Here is a 26,843-nt window from a genome sequence, read left to right on the forward strand (position 1 = left end):
TAAAACTTTATTTTAATCCCTAAAAGTGTATGATGAGTAGGCCATGATAGAATTTTAATATTTATTAAATGTTTTAATAACCCTAAAACACAAGTGGAAGAAACCTTATGGATTTGATAGATTTGAGTTAATCCATAATTAATTATTTTAATATAATCTTTTTTTTATTAAAAATTATAATTTTATGAGATTTTGTTATGGTTAAAAGTTTTATAAACCGATACAAATACCAAACAAAATAAACAGGTTGACACGAGTTACACATTTAAATGTTTAATAAATGGATCTTATTAGTCAGCGACGAAGCTTAAGCTTAATCAAAGAGGTTGCCGAATCCACGAAAAAATATGTTTGGGTCGTCGCTCAATACCTACAAAAATTTTCGGACAAAACATCAAAATTTTGCATTACTAAGCGAAAAAATGGGTTAACTAGGGACACCCCAAGTCCTTCATAAAAGTCGTCCTTGTTATTGATATGATGTGAGGACTGAAGAACAAGACGATACCTTTGATCAGAGTAACACGTCCCCCTACATGTATGATTTTGGCGTCGAAGCGGGTCCTTTCCATCGCCCCTTTATCGCTTTATTTTGTATTTAGAAGACTGAATCATAGACCCCTCATTTCAATATCAATAACTTGTTTTTTATTGAAAATGAATCCCAAACAAAATTGTTTTCACACTTGATTTTGATCAAATATTTGTTTTAGTTTTCTATTTATATAAGTTACGGATATTATCATATTAATAACATTACTTACATTAATACATACATAAACCGTACCCAATAAGTTGAACCTGTCACGTCAAACACTATTCAAAGTGCCAACTAATCTATTGAAATATTGTAATTTTTTTCTTGCAAGTTTTTATAAGGAATAAAAAGTGGATAATGAAATTAAACTACCAACACTTTTGTTTAACTTTAGTAACTTTAGTAAATTTTAATATCTAAAGTGCACTTAAAGAATATTAAACCTCAAATGTGACCCGACAAGACCTACTTGTAGTTATCCATTAGATGTCCAATTGTCATATGAAACAGTATTTTACACTTTTTAATCATTAAATTTTCAATCATTGATCAAGACAAGGGAACTTTTAAAAAGAAAATAGAACAATGTTTTTCTTTTAAGTTTCTATGTAAGTCTCTTGCTTAGTGATTCCATGTCTAATACATTAACCAGGATTAGCATACTCTTACTTGAAGCAACTATAAAGAGTTAAACATGAAAAAATAATGTCTCTAACTTAAAAAAGGCGTAAATTGAGCTGTGTTTGGAATTACAATTGTTTATAAGTAATGGATAATATAAGTAATAACATCAGCAATCTAGCAGATTGGGCTATGTTTGGAGTTACAATTATGTGCAAATTGTTAGATCCGAACTCCATTATCTAGAGTCCCAATTTCGATACACTGTTTTCCCAATTTGATAACTTTGAATAATTTCCTTTTATATGTAAAAACTCGTGAAACTCTGGTTTAAATAATTCACACGTCTATTAAGGAAGCCAATTTCATATTTATACACCCAATTTAAGTTTTTTATTTTTATTTCTTTGGCTTTCATATCATATCTAGACTCGTCCTATAAAAGAGAGTCTGATGTAACGATTTTGTCATTCAATAATACGATTCTGCATTATTGTCCAACTGTGTTTGTTACCGTCACTAGCTTCTATTGCTAGTGGCGCATGGGTGTATTTAGTGGTTGACGGTGGTGACAGGATGGCAAACGATGATGATAGAACTATATATATATATATATATATATTGCGGAATTGGATACCATGGATACATGCATATTTTTCTATAGTCCAACGAATGTGCATACATCATACATGCATATTTTAATACTCAAAGCCATAATTTGATTGAAACAAACTAATATATTATCATATGCTTAATTTAGTAGGGTTATTCACTTAATAATGATCCATATAAAACAACTCTTGGTTACTTTAGTTATTTTATATTGTTTAACTCTTGGTTAAGTTATTTTTCAATTAAAAGTTCACTTAAAAGAATATTAAACCTAAAAAATGCAACGATTGGACAAGGCTACTTGTGGCTAAAACCTGTCCATTGCATGTCTAGTTGTTATATTAAACATTATTTCAACTTTTTAATTATTAAATTTCTAATTATTGAACCAAGTGAACTTTTAAAAAGAATATATAGAACAATAATTGTTCTTCATTTTTGTTGTCATGCCTAAAGCTTTGAGCTCCATGGGTTCCAAAAGCCATCTAGCATATAAGCTAAATTAAGAGTTAACAACTTTTATTTGGATTAGTTTAGACAAACAAGTTGTAAAACAACTCAACTTAGAAGAACATAATTTGGGTTATGTTAGAGTCATGAAGGCGATAAGTAATAGAACCTGAAAGTCTCGACAAGTCAAATCATGTAGCATTCGTAGAGCCCAAATTTGATATGGGTGGTTTTTCACAAATTTTGCCTTATGTCTTTATACGTGAAGCATGTCAGTATTTGATTTGAGAAATACCCGTGTCTACTTTTTAAAATGCAGGTAATCGGTTTCCCTTACATATTTAGACTACCCATATAAAAGTGAGCTTGATACAATAGTTTGATCACTCAATAGCATTTCAGTTTTATATGAGTTCATTATCTCGTGCTATTTGTTTTCGCTATGTGTTGTTCTCCAAACTCTAATCGCTGCCGTTTTCAACACCACTTCCACTTGCTCTTCTAACTGAACTAGTCTCATAGTGAATTAACTAGATAGTTTTTAGTGTTTCATGAAGATAAAAAAATAAAACTATTATGCTTGTGTGTAAACATCTATAAATTTATTAGGCTAAGGCTTTAAAGGTTTTGGTTCAAATGCCACGAGGAGGCAAATAATATCCATTGGGTTCAAAAAATTTTCATTTGTTTACTAATACAAGTGAACTTTTAAGAAAAAAAAAACTATGTGCATAATTGTTTAATAAACTTATTCCAAATACCATACATATATTCAATATAAATTACCTAATCCATGACATGAAGATGTGACTCTATTTTATTATAAGCACATACAAGTCTATCTAATATGCAATTGTTTAGGCTTACTCAATTTTCAAATAATAATATGAAACCAAAATTAAACGTGCATGGCCATCTCTGAGATTTCGGATAGCCCGGGAGACTATAAATAATGGTCCTTGTATACAAAAATATATTTTCATCAATACGACAATATGGTACCAAAACGAGAAATAGCACTCAAATTAGCACTACTTAATGACTAACTGTGTCACACAAAATAACATATAGTGACTAAACAAGTTTCACTCAAAATGAGTAACATAAATCAAGTAAAAAGAAAATAGTTAATCAAGTTCACCCAAATTGACTAATTGAGTAACTTATATCAAGTAACAAATGCTAATTAGGTTGAAAAAAGAGAGAACAAAAATCGAGTAGATAGTAAACCTTTAGAAATCAAGTAATCAAACATAGTCACACTCACACATGATTAAGCAATTTAAGGCTTGAAGCAATTAGAACCATTGGGCTGAAACATTTGATTTGAAAGCCATATTGACATTATGTAAAAGTTTTGGAAATTAGCCATTTGGGCCTTAATAAAAAATAATTTGGGTATTTAAAGATTTGGGTTTTTGTTTTTTTTTTTATTTTATATATTTTTGGCTCTAGGTGGTTGCCCACCCTGTCCATGACATGGGTGTACTTAATAATATAGGTTTGTATGTAAATGTATTGTTATATACATGTGGGTAAATATATACACGTGGATGTATACAGATTTTCAAACCAATTATGTAAAGTTGTCTCATGCTAAGTAACTTTATGTAGTATAAATATGGATGTATATAACAGAGTATAAAGATCATCTGCAATAGAATTGTTCTTTATGGGTATCCAAATTGTCTGACCATAAAGATAACCATTTGTTCCAAGTAAATTGTGTTCTATCTTCACGTGCAACGAGTGCACAAAAGATATACTTGAGTGATTGCCGAGCTATTTCCATTTATCTTGTCCAGTTGTGAGTAAGTATGAGTCAATAGTATATGCACAATTGATTAGTTCTATAAATCTAATTAGGCTCAATGACATCAATCACATTATTTTTCTACTCCAAATCACATCCTTCCATCAAGTCCAACGCTCATTGCAACCCACCAAATTATTCTTATGAGCTTTTTAAAACTAAATAACAAAGGAAAATGTTTCTTTCGAATTGCCATATCATTCCAACAATCGATCCAGAACTAAGTTTCAAGACCGTTGTCAATCCTGCATTTTAATAAACCGTGAAAATCGATATTATCACTTTGGTGATACTGTTCCACACTCTAGTTATCGATTTTTGTAACAAAGTGGCTCCTTAATGATTTTCGATAGGTGGTTATGCTTTGAATCGTCATAACCATTTACCTAAAAGAGCAACATCAATACCTGTGATGCTCCCAATTCGTAAACCATCTTAAAATTTAAAAATTAAGACATTTATCTCAAACAATATTTTGTTAGGACATAGGAGTTAAATATTAAAATAAAAATAAAATATAAATCACTAAAATTAAACAAGATATAATCTTCACACCTCACATCCATGGTGATTGTACAAGCCTATACGACTCTTATAAGGCTATACGGGTCGTATATGCCACACACGATTGACAAGTGTAAGGCGGGAACATACAAAACAGAATTTTCAGATCCTATACGACCCGTATAGCCCTATTACAAGCTGTATAGGTCTTTAACAACTCAGATCCTATATGACCCGTATAAGCGAAATGTGGGTGTGAAGATCCTATACCAATTACAAACTTCATTAATTTAATACATTCAATATATGTAGCCGTTTATATTCAAACTCACTTCTTCTAATTTCAAATTCCATCCACAAATCTGAGCCGTCCATTCCAACTCAGATCCCAATAAATCCAAATCATAAAGTAACAGACTCTAGACGTTGATTCATTCATTCATTTTAACTAATTTGAATTTAATTTAACTCCATGGAACCAACAAGCATCAAACAGAGCTTCATTTATTAGTGTTTTCTCGAAGCTTCGAAGTAAGTTTTCTCTCGAAATGTTAAGAATTAGCCAATTAGGGCTCGTAATTATGTACTGTTTGTTACGGATTGTTGATTAGTTGTTAGGTGTTGAACCGTAGTGAATTTGAGTACGAATTAGGGCTCGTAATTATGTACTGTTTGTTACTGATTGTTGATTAGTTGTTAGGTGTTGCACTGTAGTGAATTTGAGTATGAATTAGGGCTTTTTATTATGTACTGTTGTTCCGATTAAACCGTAGCGAGTCTGATTATGAATTACGGCTCATAATTATGTAGCGGATGTTAGCTGTTGAACTCGAGCGAGTCTGATTATGAATTAGGGCTCGTAATTATGTACTGTTTGTTACTGATTGTTGATTAGTTGTTAGGTGTTAAACCGTAGTGGATTTGAGTATGAATTAGGGCTCGTAATTATGTATTGTTGTTACATAGTGTTGATTTTATGTTAGCTGTTGAACTCTAGTGAACTTGAGTATGAATCAGGGATCATAATAATGTACTGTTGTTCTAGATTGTTGATTTACTGTTAGTTGTTGAACCATAGTGAATTTGTGTACGAATTAGGGCTCATGATTATAGACTGTTGTTCCGATTATTGATTTTTTGTTAGTTAAACCGTAGCGGATTTGATTATGAGTTAGGGCTCATAATTATATACTTTGTTCCAGATTATTGATAATGTGTTAGCTGTTAAACCGTAGCAGATTTTATTATGAATTAGGGCTTATAGTTATCTACTGTTGTTCCAGATTATAGAGATTTTGTTAGCTGTTAATTATCAACTGTTGTTCCAGATTACAGCGTTTCTGCTAGCTGTTAGTTATCTAATGCTGTTCCAGATTATCGTGTTTCTGATAGCTGTTAGTTTTCCACAGTTGTTCCAGACTACTGATTGTTTGTTAGTTAAAACTCTAGCAAATTTGATTACTAATTACGGTTCATAATTACATACCGTTCCAGATTATCGAGTTTCTGTTAGCTGTTAATCATCTAATGTTGATCCAGATTATTAATTATTTGTTAGTTGTTAAACCCTTACGAATCTGATTATGAATTAGGGCCTAATGATCTACTGTTGTTCCAGATTATTAATTTTGTGTTAGCTGTTACACTGTAGCATATCTGATGTTCCAGATAATGAATTAAGGCTCGAAGTTATCTAATGTTGTTACATATTATTGATTTTCTGTTAGCTGTTAAACCCTAATATATCTACTGTTGTTCCAGGTTATTGATTATTTGTTAGCTGTTTACAATGTCGAGAGATTTAAAGTTGCCGCGTCGAAATTCGGGTAAAAACTTGAAGTTTGAAGAAATTGAAAACCTGCCTGTTAATGTAAACCTTCGTGAGCCATCGATCGGTCGAGTGAGCATTGATTCTCATTCAAGGCCTCCATTAAACACAATTCAAGATCCTCCTCAAAACCCTAGCAAATCTGATTATGAATCAGGTCTCAAAAGTAGCAAACTATTTCGAACACCTACCAAGCCGAAGGTAAGGAATCTAGAATCCGGAATGGCATTGAAAACTCCAGAAAAGCAAGGAGGATTGAATCGGAATCGGTACGGGTGGGGATTTGAGCCAAGAGATGAGGTGAGAATTGGGAATGGAAATACACCTAAGCCATGTAAATCAATTCCGAGGTGTTTGCAGGAGCCTAATTCTACACACAGTACACCTACAAAGAGTGTAGGTAAACCTCCAAATCTAGGATTTTTTAATGGAGGTAGTTCTAGGCCTCCTGTTAATGGAGGTGTTCGGACCGGGAACTTTGCTGCTTTATCTAAAGGAATTCCTGTAGCATTCAACACGTGCACAACTGTAAATACTGTTGAGGTTCCTCATTATGACCTTAGAGAAGATCCATCTTTCTGGATGGATCATAATGTTCAAGTAAGTTTCATTCTTATAACTGTATACATAAGTGTTTGATACTTTGATTGGTGTTTGTGTTTGCTAATGGGGATGATATTTTTGCTAGGTTTTGATTCGAATCCGACCACTTAATGGTATGGAAATCGGCTCACAAGGCTACAATAGATGTTTAAAGCAAGAAAGTGCACAAACCTTAACATGGATTTCACAACCAGAAACACGCTTTACATTTGATCATGTTGCGTGTGAAACAATTGACCAGGAAACCCTTTTTAAGATGGTTGGTCAGCCAATGGTCGAGAATTGCTTATCTGGCTACAACAGCTGTATGTTTGCATATGGGCAGGTAACATACTTTTTGATAATAGTTTCAGTAATTTATATACAGATTTTGACCTAAATATGATCATGTGCTTATTACAGACAGGAAGTGGGAAGACACACACCATGCTTGGTGAAATCAATGATCTTGAAACAAAACCAAGCCCAAATCGAGGAATGACACCAAGGATATTCGAGTTCTTATTTTCTAGAATCATTGCGGTATTGAACTAGACATAATAATGTCCAATATTATTTTCTAATCCAGCCCTTCGTAAGTAGTTTAATGCCCAAATCCTATGCCTTTGTACAGGAAGAGGAATGTCGAATGGACGAAAGACTAAAGTATACCTGCAAGTGTTCTTTCCTGGAGATTTACAATGAACAAATAACCGATCTACTTGATCCCTCATCCACAAATCTGCAGGTATGTTACGCGTTGTATGAATTATGACATATTTAGTTTCATCGTAGTTCAATAAAATTTTGCTATTGTGTTTCTTGTAGCTGCGGGAAGATGTTAAAAAGGGTGTGTATGTTGAAAACCTTACAGAATATGAAGTTCATTCTGTGGGTGATATTCTTAAACTTCTTAGTCAGGTACTCTATGATTATGCTTTTATAACCTTAAGTGTCTTTTTGTCATTTTCTTACTATATTTATGTTTAGGGTTCTGCAAATAGGCGAGTTGCTGCTACAAATATGAATAGAGAAAGCAGTCGATCACACAGTGTTTTTACATGTGTTATTGAAAGTAGGTGGGAAAAAGATTCGACATCTAACTTAAGATTTGCAAGGCTAAATCTTGTTGATTTAGCTGGTTCGGAAAGGTGCTGAATGTAGATAATATTATATGTATTTGTCCTCCAGTATTTGCTTTTGTTTTTAGAATTAAAATTCTGTGGTTTTCTCTTAACAGGCAAAAAACTTCTGGTGCTGAAGGTGAACGATTGAAAGAAGCTGCAAATATAAACAAGTCATTATCCACACTCGGGTATGGACATTTCTTTTACCAATTCTCTTTTCTTGTTTTACTGGCAAATATCTTTTTTCAAGAAGTATGGATTTGGTAAAAAAATGATGACATGGCAGTTGACTTGTTGGTAACTTTGACCATGTTTTTTTGCTCATATGTTACCCTAAATGACTTTTAAATGTTTGAACCTGGTCAAACTGATGATGTGACTGTCAATAACTTTGCTCATGCTGATGTTTTTCTGGCTCATGTGGTGATGACATGCCACCTGGAAAGCTGGCTAACTTTGAAGATCGACCAAAATGATATTTTTTTAAGTGTTGAGCCTGTTTTGAGCGCAATGTGGCAGTCAACAAGTTTGACAGTGTTGACTTTTTTCTACCTCATTTGGTGATGACATGTCACCTGGATAACTGGCTAACTTAAAAGTTCTACCAGAATGACCTTTATTTTTTAAATTTGGAGCCTGTTTTGTGTGCTGAGAATAGAGTCTGTTATCCAAAATAGAAAGCAGATCACTGTTGATACCTTGTTATGCAGTTCTTTTTATTAGTTTTCGTTTTGGACTTTTGATACACTTATTAATGCAAAATATCATTTTGCACAGTCATGTAATAATGGTTCTTGTTGATGGTGCTAATGCAAGAACAAGACATGTTCCCTATCGAGATTCCAGACTCACTTTTCTTCTTCAGGTGCTTAAATTTTTCTAATTAAAGTTCATGAAAACTCCATTTTATTTATTTATTTATTGTTATAAATGTGTGACACAGGATTCGCTGGGTGGGAACTCGAAAACTATGATAATCGCTAATGTTAGCCCATCAACGAGGTATACTTTAAATATCAGAACTTCTGCGAAAGAAGCAGTTTAAACCAAAATTTTTAACTAACATTGCTTTCTGTTTCTAGTTCTGCTATTGAGACCTTGAACACTTTAAAATTTGCTCAGCGTGCAAAACTTATTCAAAACAATGTAAGAAAGTTTCTATATAGCTTAAATCCTTCATATGTTATTCAAAACCTATAATAATTCTCTGTTTATTTCCCATTTCAAAGGCTGTGATAAATGAAGACGCGTCTGGAGATGTAGTGGCACTTCAACACCAGATACGACTTCTCAAGGTAAATTCTAAAAAAAGATAATAACACTTTAAAAAATAATAATCATAATGCTAGTAGTTATAATAATATCTAATGTCCAGTTGTTATTTGCATAGGAGGAACTTGCTATCCTGAAACGCCAAAATACATCGCGGTCTCTAACATTTAGTTTAAAAGATGAGAATTGTAGCAATGCAAGTTCATATGGAGATGAAGATGAAGATAAAAGGGTTTCATGTAATCAGGTATATACTAATAGGCTTGTAAGAACCGAACATTCAGTGAACCGTTTGACATGAGGTTCGTTTATTTACTAAACGAATGGGCATGAACAAAACTTTTTGTTCTTTAAGTTAAAAGAACAAACACAAACACGTCTCGTTCATTCATTTATGTTCATGAACTTTTGTTTACGTTCATTTTTTCTGTTAGTTTACGTTTGTTCATTTAAATTCGTTTATGAATTTATTCAAATCAATTAAGACATAATAATTTAGTCTATTTTATGAAATTACATATCACCTAATACAATTTAGTCTATTTTAATTACTTTTTTAGACCCAACAAATTGATGTTTGATGAATTATGCACATTTATATTTATTTTATATTTGTTCGTCTATGTTTAGTCTATGTTTAGTTATGTTAGTCTATTTTTATGAAATTATATATCACCTAATACAATTTAGTCTATTTTAATTACTTTTTTAGACCCAACAACTTGATGTTTGATGAATTATGCATGTTTATATTTATTTTATATTTGTTCGTCTATGTTTAGTTATGTTAGTCTATTTTTATGAAATTAAATATCACCTATTACAATTTAGTCTATTTTAATTACTTTTTTTAGACCCAACAACTTGATGTTTGATGAATTATGCACGTTTATATTTATTTTATATTTGTTCGTCTATGTTTAGTCTATGTTTAGTTATGTTAGTCTACTTTTATGAAATTAAATATCACCTAATACAATTTAGTCTATTTTAATTACTTTTTTAGACCCAACAAGTTGATGTTTGATGAATTATGTACGTTTATATATATATATATGTCTATGTTTAGTTATGTTCATTCGTTTATGATGGTCTACGTTCGTGTTTGATCGATCATCAAGTTAAATGTAGACGGACAAACACGAACGTGCCCTCTCGTGTTCGTTAGGCTTGATAACAGGCCTATATAATAGCAGTCTGGTTCAATGACTGCCATCTGTTAATTTTTTTGTCAATTTAGTGTAAGGCTGTATTTACTTATTTCTGTTATTATAGTTGAAATCGTTGGAGAGTTCATTAAATGGAGCTTTAAGGAGAGAAAAGTCAACAGAAAACTGTATTAAACAGCTTGAAGCAGAAATCGAACAGTTAAACTGTTTGGTTCGTCAGCGGGAAGAAGAAAACAGGTGCACTAAAATGATGTTGAAGTTTCGGGAAGCCAAAATTCAGAAAATGGAGTCAGTTTTTTCTGGATTAATATCTGCAGATTCTTATCTTATAGAAGAAAACAACACTCTCACTGAAGAAATTAAAATTCTCCGTGCAAAAGTTGATAAGAATCCTGAAGTAACACGATTCGCTGTCGATAATATTAGGCTTCAGGAACAACTTAAAAGGTAGTGTTAAATACATATTAATTAGATAATTAGTATTAGGGGTTAATTGTGAAATATTTTATGTTATTTTAGATTTCAAGATTTCTATGAAGAAGGGGAGAGAGAAATGCTGTTGGCTGAGGTGTCTGAATTGCGGGATCAGGTATTTATCTTTGTTATTTCAAGCACACTTCGGTTTTTTGTTTTTTTCTTTATAATTATATAATTTGTAATTTTTTGTTGACAGTTGGCTCTTTTACTTGATGAACATAATGATATGAATCTGAGAACGGAAAAGGTAATCTTTGATGATTGTTAGGTGTTAAGTGTTACCTTCTCATATTTACCAGTCATTAATAAAAAACTTAATAAATTTATGCAAATGATAACAGGAAGCTGCAAAAGACAAAAACGAAATCGATTCTCTTCAATCCGAGGTTAGTTTTTGGCCTTTTTTAAATATAATAATAAGGATAATGTATGTGCAGACCACCCAAGTATTCAACCTTTTCTATTGATACCACAAAGGACTTAAAAATCATGCCAAAACGTCTTTAAATCCAAAAATATACGGTCACATATGTTGAAACATAAAACTGCGATCACATGTCTTTAAACATAAAACCTATAAGATGTGGACACCTCATTATCCAACATGACACCTCAAATGTAATTATGCCTTTACAAATATGTCATTTTTTTCCATGCAAAATGTTTTGGCCACAAGAACATAAATGTGTTCATTTACGTACATGGATGGTCTGTAATGTAGTTGAATATCAGTGACCTTAATGCACCAAAGTTGAATCCTTAGATGGCCTGTATATTCATTAACCCAGTAATGAATATATTTTATTAGTTTAAACGTTTTTCTGATTTTTTCTACTCATTAATTTCAGCTGTTAAAGAGCCAGGAAGAGTTAGAGAAGTGCAGGGATAACCTGAATTCTTGCATAGAGGAAAATACAAAACTTTTCAAGTAACATAATCTGTTCCCATTATTATTATTATTATTATTATTATTAGTATTATTATTTTATTTTTTGCATCATGTTCATTTAGCTGTTCTTCGTTTTGTACAGGGAAATTTCTGACTTAAAAGCTTTATTAGAAAGACAAAAATCTTCACTGAATGATCAAGATGGTGGCGTTGAGGTCATGAAGGTATATTCAGTCGCTTGTTAGTTATATATGTATGATGTTATTGAGGCATAAAGGAAATGTCAGTTTTTTTTTTCAAAATTAACATTTTTTATTCTTTTCAGGAATCAATATCAGAATCTTCTTCGGTTAAAGATGAATACGATGAATTTTTTAAAAAATACCCTGAAGAAGTAGTGGGTTTACAGTTGGAGCTAGAATTTCTCAAGACTATTTTCAAGGAAGAGAGATATGAAAACAATTTGAAAGAAAAAGAGATCCAACAAGAATTGACCCTTCTTAGAGAGATGTACGAAGAGAGAGATAGAAACTTTAACGGTTTATCTGAGGAGTTTGACTTTTTGACCAAAAAGATTGAAGAGGTTCTTGCTGTGGGACACAATGCACTTGATGATGCCTCAAACTTCATTGGTCACGGGAAACAAACTCGGGTTCGTGAGAATTTACAAGTTATTGCAAGAAAGATATCTGAAAAGGAGTTAAAGATAGATGAACTTAACATGTGTTTGGAGGATGCGAAAGTACGAGGAAATGAAATGGAAACAATGTTGAGGTCGTTAAGAGGGGCAATTCTGGTAATGTCGGAAGCACATCAAAAAGATTGCATTAATAAAGATGAAGAAATTGATAAATTATTATCAGAGTTAAATGAGAAGAAGTCTACCATAAATCTGATGGAAAAGCAACGAAAGGTAAATTTAATTTTCCATCTTTTTTTCTGTTTAAAAATTCGTTCATAAGTTTAAACTTTTATATCCTAACTAACTTTTTTTTAAAATTATGTAGCTATATGAGGATGAACTTATGGATGCAAAGATAAATGCAGCACAACAAGAAACGGAATCTTGTTGCTATCTTGATAAATTTGCAGAAATTCAACACAGCACTAAAGAAGCAAATTTAATGATTAGCAAACTGGTGACTGAACTTATGGATGCAAAGATAAATGCAGCACAGCAAGAAACGGAATCTTGTTGCTATCTTGATAAATTTGCAGAAATTCAACACAACATTAAAGAAGCAAATTTGATGTTTTTCACACTGGTGACTGAAAATGAAGCAATGAAGATGGAGATTAGCCACCAAAATCAAGAGATTAGTGACAAAGATGAAAAGCTAAGATGTTTAGAAGCTTCAAAAAGTATTCTTCTTGAGAATGAGAAAATTCACATTTCAACAGTTCTTGAAAAGTTGAAAGAACAAATAATTATTTCCTATGTGGATATGCATTTGAAGGATTGTATCTTGCTTGAAAAAGATGCTGAGGTTGGTCTTCTACTGAAAGAAAAAGAGGTATTTTTTCTTCTTTATTTAGCATTATATATATAAATATATGAACATAGAACATACATACATATATGTGGTGTCCTAACTCCATATCATACTGATTCAGTTTTAAAACATTTGTTGTTTACTTGCATAGCTATATGATGTTCAACTTTTGGATGCAATGAAAAACACAACACAACATGCATTGGAATCTTGTTACTATCTCGATAAATTTGAAGAAACGCAACACAAGATTAAAGAAGCTGATTGTATGATCAACAAACTGGTGAACGAAAATGAAGCAATGAAGATTGAGATCAACGAGTTGAAGAGAGAAGAATATAATTCTAAAAATGAGAGGGAAATCCTAGAGGACAGTTATTCTGCTCTTGAGAAACAGATTAACGAGAAAGATGAAAAGTTGAGATGTTTGGAAGAGAAGCTGGTGATTGATTTATATGCAAAAGATATCGAATTATTTATCATGTCATCAATACTAGAACAAGTGGCTTCTGAAAATAATGATCTTGAAAAAGACAAAGTAAGTATGTCTGAAGTTTGTGAGAAGTTAACGGAAGAGATAATTATTTGCAATGTGGATTTGCACTTCAAAGATTTGATCTTGCTCGAACAAGAACTGAAAAGTAAAGATGAAACTGAAGAACTTGAAGCTTGTTTTGAATCTTTAGAATCTGAACATTATGAAAACAGTGTAAAAAGCCTGGTTGTTGAAGCTCGGTTGACTGAACAAGTTGAAGATGCCTTAAAAGGAAAAAGGTCGGCTGAGGTGGAATTGGCCGAAACAAAGAAGGCCATGGAAGTTATTGAATTGAAAACTGATTTCGATGGAAACAATTTGATTGAATCATTAAAAGGAGATTTGGAAAGTGTTACTTGTGAAAGAGATGACCTCCATGTTGAGTTACTTAAAGCAAAAGAGGTATGATTTCTTCTTCACTTGACAATAGTTTTCCAATTTTACCCTTTTGTAACGTTGGTGTGAAGTTGCTGTCCGCGTTTCGCTTAAATTTGGCCCAATATAATCATCGACTTCAAAAATTGAATACCTACTATTTACTAAGTTTCCACAAGTCAATGGACTTCTTAAAAGCATAAGGGTAAAATTGACATTGTGCTAGATAAAAACCATATTTATTTATTTTTATCTGTATTTAACTAGTTTTCCTGTTATTGTTCGTATTTCTATTTACTTGACAAAATAATAGGACCTGCTGCAAAGCTCTTGTCCACATTTCTAGTATAATCTGAATAGCTATTTTTAACTAGTTTTCCCATTTTATCCTTATGTGGCATTGTGGCCTTATTATTGAGTCTTGTAAGTTTCCAAGTCAATTGACATCTTAAATGTGTTAGTTGTATTTAGTTATAATTAGGGTTTTAGCCCATGTAGTTGGTTAAAGCCCATGGGCCTTTTATGGGTTGAAAGCTAGGGTTTATTTGTGTATAAATAGATGTAGTAGTTGTCTTTGTATTATTCACACCTTCAAGTAATAAACATTACTTTCATTACAACCATCTTATTCTTTACATGGTATCAAAGCTACGGCTCTCGATCCAAACCCTAGCCGTCTGACCCGAACCTGAATCTGATCAACAGCCATCAGATCTGAAACGAGCTCCGGTCTCGTTGAACCTGCTGCCCTATCACGAAATCTTTTTTCCAGACACCCCCTACCATCACCGCCGCCACCATCGTAACCAGAAACCCCCGAAATATCATCTGTCAAAAATCCGTCGCCAGCCGCCGCCGCACGCGCCGCCACACGCCTCCCGATCACCGTCACTGCCGCCCACGTGCCACCGCGTGACGGCGCGTGACCCTGTTTCCGGCCACCGTCCTTTTTTTCAGATTTATTATTTTTCTTGTCCGAAGCTCCCCGTGCTGTTAGTTTTTCGAACCGACGACTTCTTGTTTGCTGTTGTCTACCGTTATCGGTCTGCCGTTGCCAAAATCTGTTTCCAGCCACTACCTGCACTCGTTTTCTGGTTAAACACATTCTTATCTCAGAGTTACTGTTCACAATCTGAAGATTACCATTTTCAGTTCGGTGTATTACTATGGGCGACAATAAATACATGTATACATTTACCAAGGAGGAGCATGATCTTATTCAACGGTTTCTTGCCTCGCAACTGCCTCATCCTCAAACCAACTCGGCACATCCAGGTAAATCTTCTAGTCTTGACTCATCATGGGTGATTGATTCTGGAGCCACACATCACATGTCTGGGAATCGGGGTATTTTCTCTAGTCTTCAAAATGTTTCCCATGCACCAGTACGTCTTGCCGATGGATCTTCATGTCCCGTTCTCGGCATAGGATCCATCAGTAACTCGGAAAACCTAAAGCTGTCTTCTATCCTATTTGTTCCTAAATTTTCTACCAGTCTTTGTTCAGTGAGTCAGATTACCAAACAAAACAACTGTTCTGTGAACTTTTACCCAACTCACTGCGTTTTTCATGAACTAGGAACAAACCGGGTAATTGGTACTGGTTTTGAATCAGGAGGTCTCTATCGTATATCCCCGTTTTCGCATCATGTAGCAAACTTATGTGATTCCGCTATCAGGGAGGCTCACTGTCGGTTAGGTCATCCCTCTACAGCGGTTCTGAGGCAAATGCGACCAGATTTACCACTTTCGTCTTTTAATTTTCATTGTGAGTCGTGTCAACTTGGTAAACATACCATGCGTCCCTATCCCCCTAGGGTGCCCAATCGAGTCAGTTCTTGTTTTGAACTGTTGCATTCTGATGTATGGGGTCCTTGCCCTATCAAATCTACGTTGGGTTTTGAATATTTTATTACCTTTATTGATGACTATTCTCGCACTACTTGGGTTTATTTGTTGAAATCTCGTAGTGAGGTATTTTCCATATTTCGAGAATTTAATGCTTATGTTCAAAACCAATTTAACACCACCATTAAAACTTTACGATCTGATAATGCTAAAGAATATTTTTCCATCGACTTTTCTTCATACTTAAAAACCAACGGCATTATTCATGAATCATCGTGTGCTTATACATCTCAACAAAATGGTGTGTCCGAACGCAAAAATCGTCACATATTGGATGTTGCTCGCACAATCATGATCCAATCACGTGTTCCTCATCGTTTTTGGGGAGATGCCGTTCTCACTGCCACATATCTGATTAACCGCATGCCCTCAACCGTTCTTCATGGTAAAACACCGTTTTCTATACTATTTCCCAACGATGATCCATTTCCTCTCGCACCTAAAGTATTTGGTTGTGTCGCCTATGTTCATGACCATCGTCCGAAAACCATCAAACTTGATCCCCGAGCCATTCGTTGTGTATTTCTTAGTTACTCACGGGTTCAAAAAGGGTATCGATGCTATAGCCCATCACTTCACCGATACTTTACTAGTGCCGATGTCACTTTTCACGAGTCTCCTTACTTTCCCGAGTGTTCCACTCCTGTTTCTGACCCGTTTCCCGACCTCGATATACCCAAATCTCCCTTCCTCCCCACCATTCCTGTGTCGATTCCCTTTACCGATCCAATCTCTGCTGATTCTGACCCACCGACAGAACCTCCGCCACTGCTTTTAACATATGCTAGGCGAGGTAAGGGTCAAATATCAGAGACACTTGATTCACATTCAGGCCACAACCCCGAAATACCCTCAGATCCTCCGTCTGCATCCGAACAATCTACACCTCTCACTGATACATCCTTACCTGATCCGACACCTTTACCAGAAGCTACCCCCCTATACACCCGTTTATGATCCTCCTGGTGCACCACTACCCGATATACCTATTTCTTTTCGCAAAGAACCCCGGAAATGCACTCGTTACCCAATTCAGGACTATGTTGCCTACACCCACCTATCTCCTGAATCTCATGCGTACACCACTACTCTTGATTCCTACCCGATTCCCAAAAATGTGACGAGCGCTCTCGCTCACCCAGGATGGCGAAAGGCTATGGAAGACGAAATTGGGGCTCTAAAGTCCAATCATACAAGGGATCTTGAAACTCTTCCTAAAGGGAAGCGTATTGTTGGTTGTCGCTGGGTGTTTACGGTTAAACTACACCCGGACGGCTCCTTACACCGCTTGAAGGCTCGGTTGGTCGCAAAAGGGTATTCTCAGGCATATGTCATTGATTATGATGAAACCTTCTCGCCAGTTGCTAAAATGCCATCTGTCCATATTTGTATTGCTCTTGTTGCCATTAATCATTGGCCGCTCCACCAGCTTGATGTCAAGAACGCCTTTCTTAATGGTGTTCTTGAGGAGGAGGTATATATGGAGCAGCCACCAGGGTTCGTTGTTGAGGAGGAGGCCTCGAAAGTTTGCAGACTACGTCGTTCTCTATATGGTCTTAAACAGTCTCCCAGGGCATGGTTTGGTCGATTCTCTAGTGTTATGGGACAGTTTGGGATGACTCGGAGTGCCTACGATCACTCTGTCTTCTTTAGACACCAGAAAGGAAAGAGGATTATCGTAGTTGTTTATGTGGATGACATTATAATCACAGGTGATGACGAGGTCGGGATCACCGAACTCAAGCAGTTTCTTCAGTCTCAGTTTCAGGTCAGCGACTTAGGTCGATTGAGGTATTTCCTTGGCATAGAAGTTTCCCGCTCTCTGCAAGGAATACTTCTCTCCCAACGAAAGTATGTCCTTGATATGTTGACTGAATGTGGCTTACTGGGTTGTAAACCTGTTGATACCCCAATGCTTCCTACAAAGAAACTCCTCCCAAAGGAAGGAGATCCAATGAAAGATCCTGAGCTATACAGACGGTTGGCTGGTAAACTTAATTATTTAACCGTCACACGACCGGATATCTCCACTGGGATGCTGCCATTCGTGTCTTAAGATATCTTAAGACCTCACCTGGTTTGGGTATATTATACTCTGATTAGGGTCATTGTCGTGTGGGTGCCTTCACGGAAGAAGGAGATGGCCGGATATCAGGGTTCTCTCAGATGCAGATTGGGCAGGTTGTCCGATTTCTCGACGATCTACCACCGGATATTGTGTGTTTGTTGGAGGAAATCTTGTATCATGGAAGAGTAAGAAGCAACACACGATTTCCCGGTCGAGTGCCGAATCGGAGTATAGAGCCATGGCAGATGTAACGTTAGAGATGACATGGGTACGTCGTCTTCTCATAAAACTCGGGGTTGTTTCTAATGACTTGATGCGGTTACACTGTGATAGTCAATCAGCCATTCACATAGCCAAGAATCAAGTATTTCATGAGAGGACAAAACATATTGAGGTCAACTGCCACCTTATCAGAGATCGAGTAGTAGGCACACAAACTGATCCTCCATCCATTCAATCAGTTCATGTGAAGACAAATTTTCAGCTAGCAGACATTCTAACTAAACCGCTCCGGAAAGCTCAGATAGATTTTATTTGTAACAAGTTGGGCATGATTAACATCTATGCTCCAACTTGAGGAGGAGTGTTAGTTGTATTTAGTTATAATTAGGATTTTAGCCCATGTAGTTGGTTAAAGCCCATGGGCCTTTTATGGGTTGAAAGCTAGGGTTTGTTTGTGTATAAATAGATGTAGTTGTCTTTGTATTATTCACACCTTCAAGTAATAAACATTACTTTCATTACAACCATCTTATTCTTTACAAAATGCACAAAGAAAAAATTGGCATTGTTCTAAATAAAATCACATTAGTTATGAAAATGTCTTATTGTCTTTTTTTCCCCGTGTGGACAACAATTTAGCTATAAATAACAAAATATCAAACAAAGACAAAAGGTTAAGTTTTTGCTGTTGTTTACTAATTCAGCTATGAATAGCTATTATTTACTAATCTTCCCAGTTTACCCTTTTGTAACCTTATTGTTAACTCTTGCTAGCTTCCAAGACGATTGACATCTTAAACGCATAAGGGTAAAATTGGCATTGTACTAAATAAAACCACACTGGTTATGAAAATTCTTATTTAAACCTGTAGGAAATAACAACCCTCTTGACATTTGATTATTAATTAAAATTGAGGCAAAATTTATATATAGTCAAACCACATTACTCATGTATTTTAACACTTTCCAACCATTTATATTTTTTAATTTTTGTAGTTATACGAACTTGAGCTTACGGACGCAATGATAAACGCATCACAACAAACAGTGGAATCTTGTTGTTATCTGGCCAAATTTGTTGAAACACAAAACAAAATTAAAGAAGCAGATTTTATTATCAACAATCTGCTGACAGATTTATCTTCAAAAGAGACCGAGTTATGCATGATGTCATCGAAAATACAAGAAGTGGTATCAGAAAATAATGCTCTGGAGACTGAGAAAATTAATATGTCTAGAGTTTTTGAGAAGTTGAAGGAAGATTTAATTATTTCCCATGTGGATTTACACTTTAAAGACTTGATCTTGCTGGAAGTAGATGCCGAATTGAGGTCACATAAGGTGGATAACGAGACACTTGTGGCCAGAATAAAAATTCAAAAAGATAAAGTTGCAGAAATGGAAGGTTTTTGTGTAGCTTTAGAGTGTGAACTTTATAAAAATGTTGTGAAAAGCTCGGTTTTTGAAAGCTGGTCGAACGAAAATGCTTTAAATGCGAAAAGGTCAACAGAACAGTTGACTCATTTTCAAGAGGTAAGCTGCTAAGCCCCATTGATTTTTCTTAATTTTTTAAATTATCAGTGAATGCAAATAAATAAAACTTTTATTCCTTATTTTAAGATATTTAGTAATCCAGTTGATGGAAACTATTCCTTATTAGAAGCATTAATAGTTTGTGTATTAAATTTTTATTAATATTTATTATTTCTGCAAATTTAAAAAACTAAACAAACTACAAGATTTAAGAACTTCAGGAACTCCTAAAAATCAATCATTTTATTCATTTTTATTTATTTTATATATTTTTTATTATTTGAGGGTGGGTAATCATTTTATTCATTATTATTTATTTTATATATTTAATATTATTTAAGGGTGGTTATGTCATTTATTATATGGTGATAACCAACTCAAATTAAGTATATGGTGCAATAACTAATTCACACATATGTAAGCACAAATTTACATATAACAAATGGAAAAACTATCCTCAAATAATATTAAATAAAAAAGGTAATTGGTTGTGAAAATTTTTAAAGTTTATGAAACATGAACGGATCTCAATATTTCATGACAAAATGAAACTTTATATATTATTATAAATATATTTATAAATGAAGTCTTAATTCTTACATATAAATTTTATATATTGTAAGATTTAATTCCAAAGCTACTTATTCATTTTCCAACTAACTTTTATTCTAATCATTGTCTAGCTATATGAGGTTGAGCTCACAGAAGCAAAGATAAAACTACAAGAAGCAGATTTAAGGATCAACAAGCTCGGAACCGAAAATGAAGCAATTAAAACTGAAATTAGTCACCAAAACCAAGTGATTAATGCAAAAGAAATCGAGCTATTTATCATATTATCAAGACTAGAACAAGCGGCTTCAGATTATAATAATCTCGAGAAGGAGAAAGCTAATGTTTGTTCGGTTTTAGAGGAGTTTAAGGAAGAGCTAATTATTTCGTATGTAGATCGGCACTTTAAAGATTTGCTCTTGCTAGAAAATGACGCAGAGATTGGTGATTTGCAAATGGTGAGTTTTGTTTTTTTAATTATTAATTAGCATAAACTTAATGACTATATGTTTTATTAACCTTTTCTGCAAATCGAAAAAATAGGCGTGTGAAACCAGTAAACGTTATGATCAAGAGAAGTTGAAACTTTATGAGAAGTCGGTGGAAGAGCTGGAATCTACCGTGAATTTACTGGAAAACCAGGTATTTTTGCCATTATGAAATCCTTTTTTAATAATAATGTTATTTATTGATTTAAAAGTTTAATTGTCCTCTAATATAAGTTACCAAATAATGTTTTTTTGCTAATTTTTTAAGGTTGACCTGGTCAAAGGAGAAGCCGAAAGTCAACGGTTGAAGAATGAGGAGCTAAAAGAAGAAGTGGAGAGAACTCATCAACAAAAACAGTTACTCGTAACCGAAAACGAAACCTTCAAGGTTTGTTGACTATTTACTTGACTTTTTTTCAACTGCAGCATAGAAACACATATATAAAAGTTTGAACCTTTTGTAGACCGAAAACGAGGATTACAAGATAAAGGTGATTGGGCTCGAAGACGAAGTAAAGAAATTGTTGGGACAGCATGATCCTCGCCTTCCGCTTGCGAAAATTAAGGTTAGATTTTTTTTTTTTTTTTTTCTGAAAAATTTGCTAAAAACATATGTTAAATGCTAAACAAATGACAGGAGGAAAACGACATGTTAAAGGCCCGAAATGAAGAAAACAATGATAAGCTACGAGAAGCAGAAGCGATAGTTGCCCGAGTCATAGGAGAACTTGCTAACTTACGTGCACGAAAACAACTTCATGAAAAGGAAACCGACGTTCATGTAGAATGATGGTTTTCTTGAAACGTAAACAAACAAACGTATAGGGATTAACGAAATATGAAGGAAGACGAAATGTGATTATATGAGCTCGAGCCCCTAACTATAAATGTTAATCGACGAGTAACGTGTTGGGTATCGAAGAATTCGTTTGTTTTGATTTTTGGATCGAGTCGACAACTTCAATTCAAGATTTCTTGAAATGAGAAAGATAGTTGTTGGCACAAGGTTAGTTTATAGATTAGATGCTTGCTATTTAGTCATGTTGTTTTGTAGGAGGTGTATATTATGAAGCATTGTTGCATAGTTGTTTTTGTTTCTGGTTTGTAAAATTTTAGTTGAAAACTGATATTTGTTTAACAATATCATCAATGTGTTAATCATGATATAGACCATTTTACTCATTTACTTGGAAGAAAGAATAAATCCCGAACACAAGCGGCCAAGCATATCAGAACGTTGTTAGTGCGATACAATATCTTGTTTTCATATGCCTAGAGAGAGATTGTGCATAAGTTTTCATAATTGCTTTAAGTCTACTAACGGTTAGTGAGTTTTTGTCAAACGTGTTCTTCGATTATCATTTCATGACTTGATCTTAGTGTTCGATGCCTTGTCTCTACCGCGGGGTGTGAAGTTCTAAGAAACAATGCTCTGTTGCTCGGTTTACCATAAAAGCCGAGTATCGTGCCCATTTTCATACTATTGAACTTCGTATTCAATATGTGCTTTCAATTCCAAAAAGTATAGGGTACTGGTTATGTAACATACCAAAAGCGATACCGATCAAACATCGGCATTGGTGTTGGTATTATCAAAAGTAACAAAACCTTAAAAGATACTCAGCATTGGTGTCGGTATTATCAAAAGTAACAAAACCTTAAAAGTTGAGTATCGTCTCCATGTTCATATTATTAAACTTCGTATTCAAAATGTGCTTTTAGTTCCAAAAAGTATACTGGCAATGTACCAATACCATGGCATACCAAAATACCATGGCATACCAAACTGATACCAACCAAACATCAGTATTGGTGTCGATATTATCAAAACTGCTAAAGTATATTGACAGTATTCGTGTTTATGATTTTAGATCGTTGTAAAACACATGTAACCATCCTTTTGGACTTACTTTTGTGTTGTAAATAATCTATTTTATTTTGTACTTCATCAAAAGACCAACTCAAAGCATGTCGAGAACAGCTTCAACATATTATAAATAGAAAAGAACAAGTAAATATACTACACAAAACTTTCAACAAGATATATATATACATACATACCAAGCAAAAAGTCACCATAAACATAACTATGTATACTTCTACTAATTTAAGTACTGTAACGAGCTCGAGCCGAGCTCAAGATCGAAAGTAACAATATATACATACATACCGAGCAATACTCACCGCAATCATAAACAAAACTATATATATATTTCTTCTACTTAAACCTAATTAAACAATCTTAATAGTATCATTTAAGTTTCATGGTCAGGAGCCGGAGAGTACCATGCCGGAAACCTTCCTTTTGCACGAAGCAATCTCGTGAGTGGTGAGTCCGGCATTTTCTCTTTCTCTTCTTCCTCCATCTCTTCATGACTCCTTGGCAGTCCATCGGGTACTGGACATGCGCTTCCGGATTTAACGGCGGGTGTGTTCTCCGAGCATGTACAATTCATGTTTGATCCATTTTGTAGCTCCTTTTTTGCCTTGTGGATTTCGGATATACCGTGTAAACATCCGATCAAGGATTTTACGCCTCCGGATTCGATTATCACTCGCTCTACCTCTTCCTTTGGCGCCTCTTTCTGTTCATATGTGAATAAAATCAATTACTACGAAAACTTGAATCATGTAAAGAGCTTGAAACGAGTCTAGCAGGTCACAAGCTACTGGATATCACTCGCTCTACCTCTTCCTTTGGCGCCTCTTTCTGAGCTTTTCCTAGCATGAGCCTCAAATAAAACTCGCTTAGTTATCGAGACTAGCTCAAGCCTTGTATGGGAAGCTCGTCTAGGCTTGTCTAGCCTTGTGTATATTTAATTCACAGCCAAGCTCGACTAGAGTTCACGCTTGTTTAAGGTACTACTCGAGCTCAAGCCGAGCTTATGCTCATTTAAGGTTTTCCCAAAATATATAAATTAACTAATGATTTCAAAATATATAAAGAAAATAAAAAAGCATATATAAATTAACCAATGATTTATCAATGAGCCGAACCCAAGGTTGAAAAAACGTTTCACGAGCCGAGCTCGAGCTCAGGTTCTCGTATGTGAAAACAAGCCGAACCTAGTCGAGTTCAGCTCGTTTACACCTAAGCCTAGTCGAGTTCAGCTCGTTTACACCTTTAATTGAAAACATACGGTTGATATTCTGATAATTTAGGTCTACCTCGAGTTCTTTGAGCTCAAAATACGCTCTCCAACAGCTGTATGACGGATCTCCTTCCAGAGTTGAACAGTAATCTGATTAAAGAAACATAACTATTAGAAACAAAACAAAATTGTTCTATAATCAACTAAATCATATCCAGTAGTTTTAGGCTTAATCAGTGAACAGGAACAGATCTATCTGATTCAACAAAACCATTAGAAACGAAACTGATCTATAACCGATTGGATCCGGTAGTTTTTAGGCTTAGTCAGCAAACAGGAACACATCTATTTGATTAATTTAGCCTAATTATTAATCTATAATCGACTGTTTAATTGTAGTTGTAGGCTTAATCAGCAAGCAAAATCGATCAATAATTATAGTTTTTAGCATGAACACACCTCTGATTAAAAAAACACCTAATTATTATCAGAAACGAAACCGATCCATAATCGATTAAATCCGGTAGTTTTTAGGCTTAATCACCTGTCATAAACACTTGAACACATATGCTTATTAACGATTCAATATCAACAACTATATAACTAACTAACTAAAAAACTGATTAACAAATCCTAATTACTAACACATCTGCTTAATATAGACTAGATCCAGTAGTTTTTAGGCTTAATCAGCTATTGTATGAACAGTTGAACACATATATATTATATGCTTGTTAACGATACAACAGTTTTTAATTGGATCCAGTAGTTTTTAAGCTTAATTAATATTAATCACTCAGCATGAACAAATATGCATGTTAACGATTCAATTTCAGCAAAACCTAACTGATATCTATTACACTTAACAGTTGAACACGTACTTATGCTTATTAACGATTCAATATCAAGTTATCAGCAAATATAACTAACTAAAAACTAATTAGCGAGATTAAATTATATTATAGAGTATTAATACTAGTATTAGTACTACCTGCTAAATCGTTTTCGGATTTCTGAATCAACGGCGGATCCTTGACGATTCTATCGAGTTTGCTTCGACTAAACGGTTCAAGCTTCGGTATATACGCATGGCTTCTCGAAGCACAGCATATCGTTGCATTCGTCTTTACCGGAGGAGTTAACGGCGGAGATTGAAACGGAACTGATCGTATTATCATCATTATTTTCTTCTTCTATAATGCAAATGCAAACTATGTGTGTTTGTGTGTGTGTGTAACTGCTTGTTATGATATAGATATTTATTAATAGGAAAATTGGATTTTAATGGTATCGTCGATAGTAATCCCTATTCGTTTTATCGTCGCTGGCGGTCCTAAATTCAAAAAAGTTCCTCCCGTTAAAAATGACTTAACGGCGTTATAGTTTTTCCTGAATTTCAAACCAATGTTTTAGGGCTTTTGATCATTAGGATGATACGAGTTAATTGGTGTAAAATTTAGCTTGAAACAATGATCAAAACGACTCGATTTTGGTTAATTGTAAGTTCAAACACCTGAATTGAAGCATTATTTCGTCATTTTGAAGCACTATTTCAAACTAAGTTTTACACCAATCGACTCGTATCCTCCTAACGATCAAAAGCCCTAAAACATTGGTTTGAAATTCAAGAAAAACTATAACGCTGTTAAGTTATTTTTAACGGGGGGTCATTGGAGGCCAACTTTTTTGAATTTGGGACCACCAATGACGATAAAATAAATAAGGATTATTATCGGACAATACCATTTAATAGGGATTATTAAAATACAATTTTCCTCTTATTAACAGAGAGTAATATTTGTATTTGGATAAGAATGAGATATTTTTTAAAGACTTTGGAGTGATTAAGTTAAAGTGACTGGTGATTGGTGAAGGCTGTGATTCTGGCCGTTGGATGATGGTGATTTTTGCGGATTGTAAATGGGTTTTGAGGTTAACTGTGGGCGTAGGCCGTTGAGATTGTTACACGTGTGATGATATGATGAATGGGAAGAAACTTTGGGTTATGTTGGTTTTGTGGCCCACAGTTTCGCTTTTTCTTCGTGGAATAGTTTATTAGATATTTTGGATAAGGTTTTGATATTTTAATACTTTAGCCTTAAAATATTATTCTCATAGATATCATCATAACGATATAATAATGATTTTTAAATTCTAAATAAAGAAAGACTCTAGCCTCTAGCAGCCTAAAAGATCTAGTATTACATGCAGTGTTTTAAAAATTGTTACTGCTGGTTAAATCGTGAGATAAGACTGCTAATTAATCGGGATTAATTGAATCGGAATTTAATAATAATTTTAGTTATATGTACACATTTCTATATGTAATTTTTAATTTTATACATACACAAACACATTTTGATAGGAAATTGGTTGGAATCTCGCTGTAAACCGTTGATTTTTGCTAGAATCTCGTCAGAAACTGCTAATTTTGGTCGGAATCTCGCCGGAAACCTTCGATTTTGGCCACAAACTCGTCAGAAAAGGCCAATTATATCCGATTAATACCGATTAATTGGCCAACTAGCCCAAAATTAATCAGTGAAGTGGGGACTGACGATTAATCGGCGCCTAGTCGGGATTTTTGCAACACTAATTATATGTAAGCTCTAGGTGACCGTGCACCACCATTTTATTTCGGTCATCATTTTTATTTATCCGATTTGGATAAAGCTATCGAGTTGTATATTTTCAGT

At 34.3% G+C, this 26,843-nt stretch overlaps 2 protein-coding genes across 2 annotated transcripts; one reads left to right on the top strand and one right to left on the bottom strand.

Annotated features, from left to right (window-relative positions):
• The first annotated feature begins 4,936 nt into the window (after positions 1-4,936).
• On the top strand, positions 4,937-22,153 carry LOC143551072 (kinesin-like protein KIN-12D). Its single transcript, XM_077041590.1, has 28 exons — positions 4,937-5,069; positions 6,300-6,966; positions 7,055-7,294; positions 7,372-7,491; positions 7,583-7,696; positions 7,777-7,869; positions 7,939-8,099; positions 8,189-8,263; positions 8,853-8,940; positions 9,019-9,077; positions 9,158-9,221; positions 9,305-9,370; positions 9,466-9,594; positions 10,623-10,963; positions 11,036-11,105; positions 11,190-11,240; positions 11,335-11,379; positions 11,842-11,921; positions 12,025-12,106; positions 12,208-12,795; positions 12,890-13,396; positions 13,527-14,312; positions 19,479-20,015; positions 20,699-21,025; positions 21,111-21,209; positions 21,324-21,443; positions 21,520-21,621; positions 21,693-22,153. The coding sequence occupies exons 2-28, from the start codon at positions 6,328-6,330 to the stop codon at positions 21,843-21,845; spliced, it is 5,736 nt and encodes a 1,911-aa protein (XP_076897705.1). The 5' UTR covers positions 4,937-5,069; positions 6,300-6,327; the 3' UTR covers positions 21,846-22,153.
• Positions 22,154-23,194: 1,041 nt separating this feature from the next.
• LOC143551050 (CCG-binding protein 1-like) lies at positions 23,195-25,327 on the bottom strand. The gene is made up of 3 exons (XM_077041576.1): positions 25,139-25,327; positions 24,224-24,297; positions 23,195-23,640 (listed from the first exon to the last, which is right to left on the bottom strand). The coding sequence occupies exons 1-3, from the start codon at positions 25,323-25,325 to the stop codon at positions 23,311-23,313; spliced, it is 591 nt and encodes a 196-aa protein (XP_076897691.1). The 5' UTR covers positions 25,326-25,327; the 3' UTR covers positions 23,195-23,310.
• Between the last annotated feature and the right edge of the window lie 1,516 nt (positions 25,328-26,843).

This window comes from Bidens hawaiensis, unplaced genomic scaffold (assembly GCF_021521415.1).
Source record: "Bidens hawaiensis isolate Kalapana, Puna unplaced genomic scaffold, B.hawaiensis_p1.1 tig00016259_1, whole genome shotgun sequence".
NCBI classification, from domain to species: domain Eukaryota; kingdom Viridiplantae; phylum Streptophyta; class Magnoliopsida; order Asterales; family Asteraceae; genus Bidens; species Bidens hawaiensis.